Consider the following 13,694-nt stretch of genomic DNA (forward strand, 5'->3'; position numbering starts at 1 on the left):
GTGTGGGACTGAGAATGGTAAAGAACTTTGGAAAGTGGACAGGTGTTCTCTGACCCTAAAAATTGAGGTTACTGGAAAGAACAGAAATGTCTTCAGGATAAGAAGTCAAACGAGAAATCTACAACAACATTAAAATCCCAGTGGGGAACTATAAATGGAATAGTGCTATTGATGGGAACCTGAACAGGTAAGTGTGATTAGGTAGATATGAGAAGGCATGCAGGGCTGCCAGATGGCCCTCATATGTAGTCAAACAATGTAGGAAACTGGCTCTTTATATAGTGTACTAAACTGCACTGTGTAAAGAGTCCAGGTATCCCTTACTAGTGTAAAGGGGCTTGCTTTATAAAATTTTAAGGTGCTGTATTTGTCGTATTGTAGTCGAGCAGCCTTAGGCTTATCAGAGGGTAGTGTTAGGCATTTATTGTACACACGAGTCAATAAATGAGACACATGCTCAATAAGGAACTCCAACACTAATTTAGAACAAATACTTATAAGGTCCCAAAGGCGAGACCTATTGGCTATGCCAGTGCTTGTTTTTTTTAAGCACTTCGACCGCTTACTCAGCAACACTCAGCAACACCTTTGAGCGAACCTCTCAGCAAGGATGACAGACTCAATCCATCGCTTGCAGCTATAACAAGAGGCGCAATAATCCACCAAGCTATCTGTAATATAGTAAATGATGGGTGAAAATAGATAACATTAAGATGCACAGCGGAGGCCAAGCGCCTCCTCTGCTATGATGGCGGTAGTGGTGAAGTTGCTGAGAAAAGCCTCGTTACACCAGTAGTGCCATTCCCTTCAGGTTGTAATCAATATTAAAGCACTAAAACTGATTATGCATGTACACAAATGCAGAAATGCGTTTCACGTCAACAGAAAAAATCCCGACAGCAGTTCAGACTGCTGTAGCAAGAGAAAGAGCACTGTCTCAGGGGAAATGCATTATTGTCATAACTCCTGTACCAGCTTTAGAAGCAGTTACAAAGGCCAGCATCCCAAATGCAAAAGCGTTACATCCAAGATGGATACAATGGGCTAATTCTCTTACTGCAACAGAAGTTGAATACAGATTTGATACAAGTTTAATAACACAGGCATTTCTGCAATATGAACAAGAATACTCTCTACCACATGATGTCTTGCCTCTAGAAAAGTTTGAATATATTATTTATACTGACGGATCGGCGCAACCGGCCACAGGAAGTAAGCAGCAATATTTTTCGGTGTGTGCTATCGTTAAGGGTTGCATGCGTAATGATAAGTTCCATCCTAGCTGCACAAAAACTCAATTTCTAGGAGATTACACGGCTCAGCTGGCAGAATAAAAAGCACTTATACTGGCACTTGTAAATACGGATCGAGAATTCCCCCCACTAAACGTGTGCAATTCCTTTTACTGTGTTCAATCGTACAATGAATACCTACAACATTGGGAACAAAATGGGTTTAAAGAAGCAAAAGGTGGCACAATTAAGCATAAAACGCTATGGGAACAGATAGCTGAATTGAAAGCCGAGCTACAGAGGACGCACGTGACCCATATACTAAGTCATCAACGTGATGGCGTGCACATTGAAGGGAATTAATTCGCTGATGAAGCCGTAAAGGGGGCTATTCGCACGGCTTCTGTAGCAGAGCTGACTCGTTCAAAAAAGAGAATAGATGGACATATAATGGTAGCTGTCATCGCATCACGCAAAGGCAGCACAGCAGTACCTAAAAATTTTTCACTCAAATACTCCTACAAGTTAGATGCACAAAACATTCCATATGCTCAGATTCCTGGAGTGGGCGATAGAGTAATACCAAATATGGATCGTAGGCAAGGTTTACAACTAGCTACACACAAGGGTTTGGGGTCTGCACACACAGGCGTTACATATTTAGAAAAAGGGGTGGTGAGGGACAGAGTCTCTGAATTAAGCAGAAAGCTCTCACCCAGTCAAAAGATCAGGGCTAGATCCAACACCGTTTTTTAGCTCACTGCACCATCCCAGTTTCAGAACCTGGCTGTATGCAAATTAGTCTGTTCCTGTCCCAGTGCATGATGGGAACAGGACAAACCAAACTACAGAAGCCAATTCTTACACTGGGAAGGAAACAAGCTCCCGGGGACCGGTTTCTGGCATTACAGCCGTCTTCGGCCCGGTTTGCTTGAATCCTGATGGTGCAATGAGCAAGGGTCTCACATCTGAGAATACCCTTCCACGCTTAGGGTGGACAAAAATATTTACAAAAAGGGGTGGTGAGGGACAGAGTCTCTGAATTAAGCAGAAAGCTCTCACCCAGTCAAAAGATCAGGGCTAGATCCAGCACCGTTTTTTAGCTCACTGCACCATCCCAGTTTCAGAACCTGGCTGTATGCAAATTAGTCTGTTCCTGTCCCAGTGCATGATGGGAACAGGACAAACCAAACTACAGAAGCCAATTCTTACACTGGGAAGGAAACAAGCTCCCGGGGACCAGTTTCTGGCATTACAGCCGTCTTCGGCCCGGTTTGCTTGAATCCTGATGGTGCAATGAGCAAGGGTCTCACATCTGAGAATACCCTTCCACGCTTAGGGTGGACAAAAATATTTACAAAAAGGGGTGGTGAGGGACAGAGTCTCTGAATTAAGCAGAAAGCTCTCACCCAGTCAAAAGATCAGGGCTAGATCCAACACCGTTTTTTAGCTCACTGCACCATCCCAGTTTCAGAACCTGGCTGTATGCAAATTAGTCTGTTCCTGTCCCAGTGCATGATGGGAACAGGAAAAACCAAACTACAGAAGCCAATTCTTACACTGGGAAGGAAACAAGCTCCCGGGGACCGGTTTCTGGCATTACAGCCGTCTTCGGCCCGGTTTGCTTGAATCCTGATGGTGCAATGAGCAAGGGTCTCACATCTGAGAATACCCTTCCACGCTTAGGGTGGACAAAAATATTTACAAAAAGGGGTGGTGAGGGACAGAGTCTCTGAATTAAGCAGAAAGCTCTCACCCAGTCAAAAGATCAGGGCTAGATCCAACACCGTTTTTTAGCTCACTGCACCATCCCAGTTTCAGAACCTGGCTGTATGCAAATTAGTCTGTTCCTGTCCCAGTGCATGATGGGAACAGGACAAACCAAACTACAGAAGCCAATTCTTACACTGGGAAGGAAACAAGCTCCCGGGGACCGGTTTCTGGCATTACAGCCGTCTTCGGCCCGGTTTGCTTGAATCCTGATGGTGCAATGAGCAAGGGTCTCACATCTGAGAATACCCTTCCACGCTTAGGGTGGACAAAAATATTTACAAAAAGGGGTGGTGAGGGACAGAGTCGTTACAGCGACTATTTTTTTTACTGAAACAGCGCTATTAGTGGCCAGGGTTAACTAAGCAAACTAAACACTATGTCTTGAAATTAGACATCTGCCAGCAGATTAAAGGCTCCACCATTGCACGCCCAGCACAGACGCCATTACTGAAATCAGACAAACCTCTCGGATGTGTGCACTTGGACCACTGCTGCCCCTTACAAATGGACGAGGCTTACAGGTATATCATGGTGGCAGTGGATGCATGCTCGAGATTCCTATGGGTATGGCCTCAGCATTCTGCTGACGCTCGAACTGTTATAAGAGGTTTGTGAGTCTTTATCGGTACATACGCAGTTAGCATGTTACACTCTACCCGCGGCCCTGAGTTTAGCTCTCGGGCTTACAAAGAGGACATGGAAGGAATGGGCCTAGCATTGCAGTTCTCATCTCTGTACCATCCCGAGGGAAATTCAGTTGTGGAGAGAAAAAAAATCGGGACTTAAAGCAATCTTTAACAGCTAGGGTATTAGGCAAGGGCAGTAGTTGGGGCACACACCTTTATGGGGTACAGCAGGCATTAAATAACCAGCCGTGAAGCTCTCTAGGGGGAGTCACTCCATATGAGGTCCTCTTTGGGACACAATTGTGGGTACCTAATCTTGATTGTGAAGTCGCAGTGGCAGATGAAAAACCATTTGATATCAATGATTGATGGGCTGTTTTACAGGATCTAAAAGAATCCAGGTCAAAACAAAGCAATGTCCACCTAAAGTAGAACTCCACTGAGGAAGTCAAGGTAGTCACGGCAAGACCTGTCTGGATCCCAAAAGTCGGGGATCTGGTCAGAGAGAAAATTGCGGATGAAAAGGAATTATTAAAGGTAAGCATCGGGTGTTACATGTAGGTGGCTGCACTACGGAGCTGAGTGTGGTGATGTTTTTTAAAAACTAATTGGTTACTTTGCTACCGATGTTGGTTTTGCCTCCAGCCGCAAGGGCAGGCTAAGCAGAAACGTATTAAAGGTGAGCACCGGGTGTTTAATGGAGGTGGCTGCACTAAGGAGCGCATTTTGGTGACTTTTTAAAAACAAAAAATGTTTGCTTTGCTCTCGCAGTTGCTAACACCCTCCAACACAAATGCATGTCCGCACAAACTTATAAAAGGAAAGCAGTGGGTGTTTAATAAAGATGGCAGCATTAGAGAGATGAGTACGGACACTTTTTTTTAATGGCTTTGCTCCCATATTTGCTTCCGCCCTCCCACCAACCTCAGACAAAAAAGCAGCTTTTTCTTTAACCAGAGGTCATGGCCATCACTGCTTCTGCCCTCCAACACAAATACTGCGAGTGCAAACATTAAGATAGTGCTGGATTTAGTCTAAAGCATAATGCAAATTGTGTCGCTTTACGTATTGCTTTTTCCTTGTATACATATTCAATTGTATTTTTACCATTACTTTTAATTGTATTTGTTTGTGTGTGCTGCTTGTTCTGCTATTATGTTAAGCAAGGGTGTTTGTCATAAAGTACGACAGGTTTCTTGACCTCAGCACACATAACTTAACAAAAACAATATCATCGCTGGGCCTGCTTCTCTGTGCATTTTTTTAGTTTGTTTCAGTCTTTTTCCACTATCTGCCAATGGTCAAGGTCTTAACGGCTGGATTTATGGTCTAAGGGTGATCTTTTCTGTTATTCATTAGATCTAGCTGCTTCTCTGGTCCAGGTAGTAATTCCTCATTCTAACTCCTCTACACAGTGCTGCTATATGCTTCTTTGGTCTCATCAGCAATTTCTCATTATAAATTTGCTAAACAGTGCAGCACCTGCTTCTCTGGTCCCAGTAGTAACTCCTCATTCTAAGTCCTCTATGCACTCCTGTGGCCGTGTCTCTATTCATACATCCACGACACTCTAAACTAAAACAAACAGATAAAAAACATTCTCATTTACAAAGCCAATAGCTCTAACTCTAAAGATTGCGAGACCTATTTCATTGTAAATGCTTGTTTATTGTTTCTAGTAGAGTATCCACCTGTGGTCAAAAAGATGTTCTCCATCAAATGGAAGGGGAGGCACATTTTGTTGAACTTCTAGTTTAAAACAAGATATCCTTAACCAGGCATGTCTTCTTAATTTAAGGCTGGTATTTATACCTCTAGCACCTGTGACAGCAGCATTAAGGGGACATCTTATGTTTGCATTTCGGATGCTATTTGGTATGCCCTTTTTTATGTTCTTCTGGGATGTGTTGTAGAACTTCTTACAATTTATCCCAGTAAGCCCAATCATATATTGATAAAAGAGCGATAGAGTTAGCAATTCTCCAGTGGTTGGATGACTGTGCTGCTACACATTTCCCCTCTGCATACATTTGTTTGCTCTCTTGGTCTCGTGGGCGAGCTTCACCAAGATGCTTGAGAGTTTGCTCATTTGCGAGCAATAGCCACTATTAAAGAGTCCGGTGCAAGTTGACTCTTAATGTATGTAGCGCCAGCTGGGGAAGGTTTATATTTTTTATTAACTCTAGGAGTAAAAATTGTAGATCTAGCTGGGTCATTAAAAATATCTGTTGTATGTCTGAGCATTCTTTTAGTCAACGGAAGATATTGTGTGGGGCGCCAGATAGAAGAAAGAGTTTTAAACAAAAATCATCTTCTATTGCTTCAGTGTGTAGTGGTACTGTATGAAAATTAGCCGCCTTACTGATAAGGTCATGGTAAGAGAGTGGTATCATCAGGTGGGGAAGGTTTGGATGGATAAACATCAGTGCTATCAGGTGGGTCTGTGTCAAATGTACCCCAGTCCTCTTGTGGGGGTAATGAGTGTTGGTCATCGTCCCTACCCCCCCCCCCCCCCCCCCCCAATCCCCTGTAAAAGTATGTAGGGATTCTTCTGGTGAATCTACAATGTCATGAATTGGGGAATGTTGTGGAGATGGAGTTTGTATATTTGGAATTGGAGGAGGGTTAAAGCGAAGTGGACCAGTAGCGTTATCCTCTTTCTTGCAGGAACAGGAATATCCATTGTCTCTTGAAAAGAAAGTTGTACGTTTGCTGGTTGTACATGTTCCTGAGGGGGCCTAGTGAGGATTCTTCCTGTATCAGGGTGAATCATTAAATGTTTTTACTACGAATCCAGCTGCTGATGTAATTTCGCAAGTACTGGCTCTACTATGTGTTGATGTATTATTTCTGCTACTTTTTATGTATTTTTAGATTGTACTTTAATTGTCGGATGACAGAAATAATATCTATATTTTACACAATTGGGTTCAAGATCAGGTGTGCTCTCTGCGGGTGCCAGTGAGGGGCTGAACCCTAGAGCCCAAGGCAGTTTTCCGCATACACATGACGCTGTACTCAGTGACTATATATATACACAGGACAATAGCAAGGCGTTGACACGTAGGGTGGGATGCATTGCACTCCTACCTCCGCCATATTTGCCTCCAGGTTGTCGGTGAGGTGGAAGAGGTGTATGGGGACCAGAGGAGGCACCTGGGAATATAATTAACAGGACATTGGCAGTTTTCCTTCATCACAGCAAGTCCGAATTACCGCGTTTCCACACGGAACTGCTAATCCCCCTCGCAGCACTTACCTGGAGGAAATGAAGAACTCTGGGACCTGTGGTTCCAATGAACTACGGGTTGGTGAGCCAAGATTACGATGGAGGGGGCGGAGCGGAGCTCCTTCAAATGGGAAGCATTGGACTATAAATTGAGTGACGATTGAAATGCCTCCTGATATTTAGGCATCTGAGGAAGGCCATGACTGGCCGAAATGCATCATGCCGTGATTTTCAATAAAGGTGTTCTCCATTTGAATCCCCTGTTTGGCCTCTGCTCGTTTCCTTGGGAGTGAGCTAATATATATATATATATATATATATATTTCAGTGGAAGGCTAGCAGTAGCCGAAACGTGTAGGCCGTCCGATTTAATGCACGTTATTTTGCACATGGTGTGTGAATAAAGAAACTTTTGAAAAATCCTACCTGCTTGCTGTGCCTTCTGCTGGGAGGGTTGAAGGCAAGGAGAATCCAAGAAATAAATAAATTAAAAAATATATATATATATATATATATATATATATATATATATATATATATATATACCAACATGCCTCCAGCACAGACAGGTACGCAGACCGCAATAATGAGCCAGAGTCAGGCTTCTTCTTTGTGAATGCTTTATTTGTGCATTAAGTGGTGCATGTCGTGTGTGTATATATATATATATATATATATATATATATATATATATATATATATATATATATATATATATGCTGTACAGTCTCTGGAGAATGTGCAATTGTTTGTTGATGCAAAGTGTGGTCACTTTTTCGGATCTGAAGATTTCGGTTCTGAAGATGTGGAAGCGTCTGCTTTAGATTGCCTCGGTGCAAAAAGTGAGAATGATTTGCATGTAGAGTGTTTCGGACTGAGAACTTTTGCTTTAGGCTGTTTTCCGGAGCGGAGCCAAGGCTAGACATTCTGGAATCAGCCAGTCGGTGACGACAATGGCCCATAGGCAGTGGTGGCCCAACAGCAGACTTTTGGAGCTGTTGGTTGTTTGGATGGAGGCATTTGGGGTAAATTACTCACGTTTATTGTCCTGCTGTAATTGTATCTGCTTCTGCATCTGAGTCGGAGCTGTGTTCCTGAGAGAAATTACTTTCATCTGCAGCCGACAGATCTGCGGCCATTTCGGTTTCCTCTGAGCTGAAAACGTCTGGCGTGTCTTCCGTGCTCTGTCAAGACATTTGTAGTCTTCTGGTTTTGCAATCTCTTAGTCTTTTTTGATCGGAACGGTCTGCCGTCATCACAATTTTCTTCCTGATGATCAAGAGATCAACAGGAATTATACACCTTGTGTAAATCTGTGTGGAAGTTTTGCGTGACACAGGACAAAACGTAAAAGGTGTCCGTTCCATCTCAATTTGGACGTTTTATAAGAAAAAACATGTGAGAGAATTTCCTACCCGAAGGGCGCGATCAAATCGAGTCCCCCAGACGAATTCGACGTTAGTTTGATATTTCTATAACTAGTTATAGAATCTCGATCGAAAATACTATTGACGGTATCAGAAAGAATCGTAAGAACAGTGTCGACCGGAGCAGAGGAGCACACAACCGTACCAGACGGCGGAAATAAAAACATCTCTAACAATGGAGTTGATGACCATGTGCACTACAAGTGAGAGGAGGAGTCACTATACCACGTGATTCGAAAGAATTCTTCGAAAAAAACAACCTGCACACTTCAGAGCCAACATTACATGGCAGACTTATGCTAGCTACTGCCACACATTCCATGTAAATATATAGTTACGTGCTCTGGGATCCTGCATGTGGGTGGGACAAATCAGTGCTTATGACTATTGATGAGGACACCCTAGAAGTGAACATTATAATATATACACAAACACATCTATACTACTATTATAAAGGAAGAACTTTGAACCTTTGAGGCGGGTAAACTCGGGAACCACAGCGCCAATCCACACACCCGATACATCGTTGTAATCGTCAGGGTGTGCAGATGGACATAGGCTATATAAACTTAATAAATATACGTTATTTAAAAAATTTACAGAAATAAAAAAAGTAGTCCCTTGGAAGAAGCGCCGGCCGTGACGTGAGTGCCCGACGTGAGGAGCGCGGGTGGGACCGGCGAACATGGCGCGACGAGGAGCGGTGGACAGGCGTTGAGGAGCGGCGGACAGGCGGTGAAGAGTGGCGGACAGGCGGGAGGAGCGGCGGACAGGCGGGGAGGAGCGTTGAGCGGCGGAAAAATGTAGCAAAAATGAAAATCGTGAGCAAGAGGAAGCAAACGGAGCATTACAATAGTGAGCCAAACGGTGCATTACAGGAGGAAAAAGTTACGTGTGCAGGTTACAAAAGCGTACATCGTGAGTAAGAGGAAGCAAACGGAGCATTACAAAAGTGAGCCAAACAGTGCATTACAGGAGGAAAAAGTTACGTGTGCAGGTTACAAAAGCGTAGAAAGTAAACATAGAGGTATAGGAGGAAAAAGTGACGTGTGCAGGTAGCAAGAGGAAGCAAACGGAGCATTAAAAAAGTGAGCCAAACGGTGCATTACAGGAGGAAAAAGTTACGTGTGCAGGTTACAAAAGCGTAGAAAGTAAACATAGAGGTATAGGAGGAAAAAGTGACGTGTGCAGGTAGCAAGAGGAAGCAAACGGAGCATTAAAAAAGTGAGCCAAACGGTACATTACAGGAGGAAAAAGTTACATGTGCAGGTTACAAAAGCGTACAAAGTAAACATAGAGGTATAATACTAAAATATATGGAGGAAGGCTCCGGGGGACCCACGGACAACGTCGGGACGGACGGGGGCCCTGAAGCCTAATTGCTCCCTGACAACGTCGGGACGGGCTGCTAGTATATGTATATGTGTATGTATATATATATATATATATATATATATATATATATATATATATATATATATATATATATATATATATATATATATATATATATATATATATATATATATATATATATATATATATATATATATATATATATATATATATATATATATATATATATATATATATATATATATATATATATATATATATATATATATATATATATATATATATATATATATATATATATATATATATATATACACACACATACACACACATACATACATAAACACTTTAACACACCCTAACTGTCTTTGTGGGTTACACATAACATTTATTTTGGTTTCTCCAAGACCATGTCAGACTGGTTAGTCTTCGAGATCACCAGTTACACCCCCCTATACTACTTCTCTCTGGTGATGTAACGCATCTTGAGTAGAGCTCTTAAGTGTTTCCATACCATAGGTGTGTGAGCAGGCGTTTAGCTGTGTTAGCCTATGCTATTATCGCCAGCTGCTCTTCAATACTTTGTAAATTACGCAGATTCTCCTTTCTCTCCATTTTGCAATCCCTCCATAAATGCAGAGATCTCTGAAAAAATGTTATAGCTACCCTATGAGCTCCCTCCTACAATCTTGCGCAGGAATATCAGCTAGTACTGAAATCAGACATGGCAAAAACTAAAAATTTCTATATCCTACTTGCCACCTTGAAAAGTGCTTCATTCACCAGCTTTCGCTAGTACGCATCACCCAGCCACTCTAGGAGTGGAACAATATTAAATGTTGCTAATGAATAGATGCAAGCGATACTCACGCTTTCTGGTTGACTATGTTCAGTACATCCACCATAACCGACAGATCATCAACCCTGATTGCAGAGTCCACAGAAGTCTAGTAGCAAAGAGACAAAAGGTCATAATCCATTATCAATCATCAATTTCCATCAATAAAGCCAAAATCAGCCTCCAAACACCACCAAGGTTTGTTTTGCTTTATGGCCTCACCAATCTATACTAGGGCCAAGAAGGTGGTATAATATCACGCAAAACATATGGAATATAAAATGAGCAGGGAAAACTGCAAATAAGAGCTGTGGTGAGGCCCTTTATTAACATCCAGTCCAAACACCACCAATGGTGGCGTGATAGCATGTTTAAAGAGCGGGTTTTAATACTGGCATAGTAAGGGAGGATATAGATCATGTTGCAGCTGCTTTCATCGAAGGGTGTATGAAAGTGTGGCACTGGTAGCATAAGAGTTGAGGCAATTTACCATGTCAGAACTGTTAGCAAGGGCTGTAAACAAGGGCACGATAGTGCCAGCCAGACATGAATTATTGTAGCAGAGGTTTGTGATTTCTTTGTAATTAACTTGCAGTGAGTTTATTACAAGCCAGAATTAATGAACATTAACAGAGTTTTGTGAAGTCTCCTCAATGAGATACAAGGAGTGTACATGGAATGGCAGAGGTGCTTGAGTGTCTTAAATCAGGACTATGAATCGGTGATGCAGATACAAAACGATCTGCACAGAGAGAACTATGAGGGCATTTTGAGGTCTAGAATAGGAGTAATCTTACAGGCTGAGCTCGAGCAGCATTCTGCAGTAGTGACATCAAAAAGTAGCTAAAAGTTAGGACTGAGCTGTCTTTCAAAATCGTATGTAGATCCCTGTTCTAGAATAGGGGCAGTGCTGGAAATCAGTATCAAGGTACACCAGGGGTGTTAAGGTCTAGAATAAATATAGGACAGCAGTTAGGCACCCGTTATAATATAAATGAAGTCAGATCCTTTATAAATAAAAATCAGGTAATCTACCCAAACTACCACAATGTCTCAGAGTACCCCAAAGTGCCCGGACCCCGGATCACCACTTTGAACGCTTCCCAGAGCGCCCCGACGGTGTCCACTCACCCTGTGTTGTGCTCGAAATATTCTGTTATTTGTGATCAAACTCCTGCTCTGAAAACCTTGTCTAGAAGTGCATTTGGGGGGAGGCACCAAGTAAATGGTTGTATGTAAGGTTTAGGTACTGAGAGAGTTAATAAACGAGTTACTTACCTTTGGTAACGATGTATCTGGTAGAGACTTAATCTAGCCGCAGACTCCTTAACTTAGAATATCCCCAGGCATCAGACTGGATCTGGAAAATTTTCCGCAGCAGCACATCTGCTGCGCCCCGGGGGGCGACGCCGCCTGGCTCCGCCCTGATGTCGTCCACGAACATGATGTCAGCGGAGCCATATATGCCCCTCCCGGCGCGCTGACATCAGTTTTCGCCAGAGAAACTTTTCTGCGACAGAACGCGGAACCATCACAAAAAAACTGTGAGAATATGGGAACAGTGTGCTAAAATGATGAAAAAATAGAATTGGCAGGTGCGAGAGTAAAACTCTGAAAAGCCACCTCGCAAGTGCGAAGGTTCAATCAACATTACAGGAAGACAAGGATGTGGAAAACAGCCTGGCAGAGAATAGAAGTCCGCATCCAGAAAGTAAAAACGTGAAGGAGAACAAGTCCGGAACACAAGAGTAAGGAAAGTTCACCACAAGACGTCACCAGAAAGAGACATCGCAACCCCAATCAAAGACCCATAAACGTACAGAGCCAATAGATCTGAAGGAAAAGGCTGCAGGGGTGGCAAAGACCACAAGGCAATGTAGAAGGGGAGAACGGGATGGTGGGAAAAACGTGAATAGATTTCACACCCTACAATCCAGGCCGAAGGCTGGAAGGAACACATGAACTATTAACATACCACCTAATCTAGAGAATGGGCAGGATAAAGCAGAGAAACAGAACAAAACAGACTGGGTTGAAGTGAGAGAATATCACCATGCAAAAGAGCAAGCCACCCTAAGGGAGGCGGGTATAGAAAGCCCCAACCTGAAAAGGTCCTTGCAGAACGGGGAGGACGGGCGGGCGTTAAGGAATCTGCGGCTAGACTATGTCTCTACCAGATACATTGTTACCAAAGGTAAGTAACTCGTTCATCTGATAGAGACGTCTTGCCGCAGATTTCTTAACTTAGAATAGATACCACAGCCATACCCATGGAGGAGGCGGGTCTGCGACTGAACCTCACGAAGTACCTGAAAGAACTTAGTCGCCCATAAGGTGACTTAACAGCACTGTCAACCTTGTGGACAAACCAAAATGAGAAAAGTAATGTTAGCGCAGTTAACCACCAGACCATGAAGCTCTAAAGAGAGCAGAAAGCAATGGGAGGCAAAGGCACTAGAAGCCGTCAAGAACAGCCAGAATGCCTGTGGCGAAGGGAGTTCATAATTTCAACAAAGGAGATGAACCAGCCCGGGGTTTGAAGGATCCACATGATCCAAGGTGGCAACAGAAAGCAAAAGCAATTACCGGTCAACCAAGCAAAACAGTGGTTAAAAAGCACAGTGGAACATGTACCTGTCAAGGTACGTGGGGCAGCAGTGGCAATATGCTGACCCTTACCCCGCAAGTGCCAGCATGGAGAAGAAACCATATACTGGAAATGCTGGAGTAAAAAGGAAGGTTATGACTTAGCAAGAAGTGAGTCTGAACCAAGGGTTAGAGAGAACTGCTGGATAGAGCGTGCCGACTGCAGCAAGCCTCAAGAGACGGCAACTGGTATGACAGACATTGAAAACCGGCCCAATATGTACAACAGTGAAAAGGAGCCCTGATGACACCAGTACCAGCAAGACAAAAGTGACAGCAGTGGCAGGATGCCAAACCATGGCCACAATATGCTGGTAGTACTAAAGCACAAGACATGCCAGGACTAGGCGGTTTGACACAACATGTGAAGGGCCGATGACAAGCAGACGAGCGGCAACAAACAAGAGCGAAGCCCGGAAGGTACCTAAGCATACCGGAAGGCATCTAAGCAGACAAAGTAAGCAAAGACTTCTTGTAGGGTAGCATAGAAGCTCAGAGGCAAACAACAGCAAGAAGGCAACGGCCCAAAAAGGGCACCAGCATGCCAGACACCACATAAGAGCTGGT

The 13,694-nt window shown here is 43.3% G+C and overlaps 1 protein-coding gene across 3 annotated transcripts in view; it reads right to left on the reverse strand.

Moving 5' to 3' along the window:
* The window catches only part of KATNB1 (katanin regulatory subunit B1), a 633,244-nt gene that overhangs the window by 89,028 nt on the left and 530,522 nt on the right, over positions 1-13,694 (reverse strand). For all 3 annotated transcript variants that reach the window (XM_086945006.1, XM_086945005.1, XM_086945004.1), the window contains one exon: positions 10,514-10,590. In XM_086945006.1, the coding sequence (XP_086801132.1) occupies positions 10,514-10,590 (77 nt within the window). The remainder of the gene's footprint in view (positions 1-10,513; positions 10,591-13,694) is intronic.

Source organism: Lissotriton vulgaris, chromosome 12 (assembly GCF_964263255.1).
Source record: "Lissotriton vulgaris chromosome 12, aLisVul1.2, whole genome shotgun sequence".
NCBI classification, from domain to species: Eukaryota; Metazoa; Chordata; class Amphibia; order Caudata; family Salamandridae; genus Lissotriton; species Lissotriton vulgaris.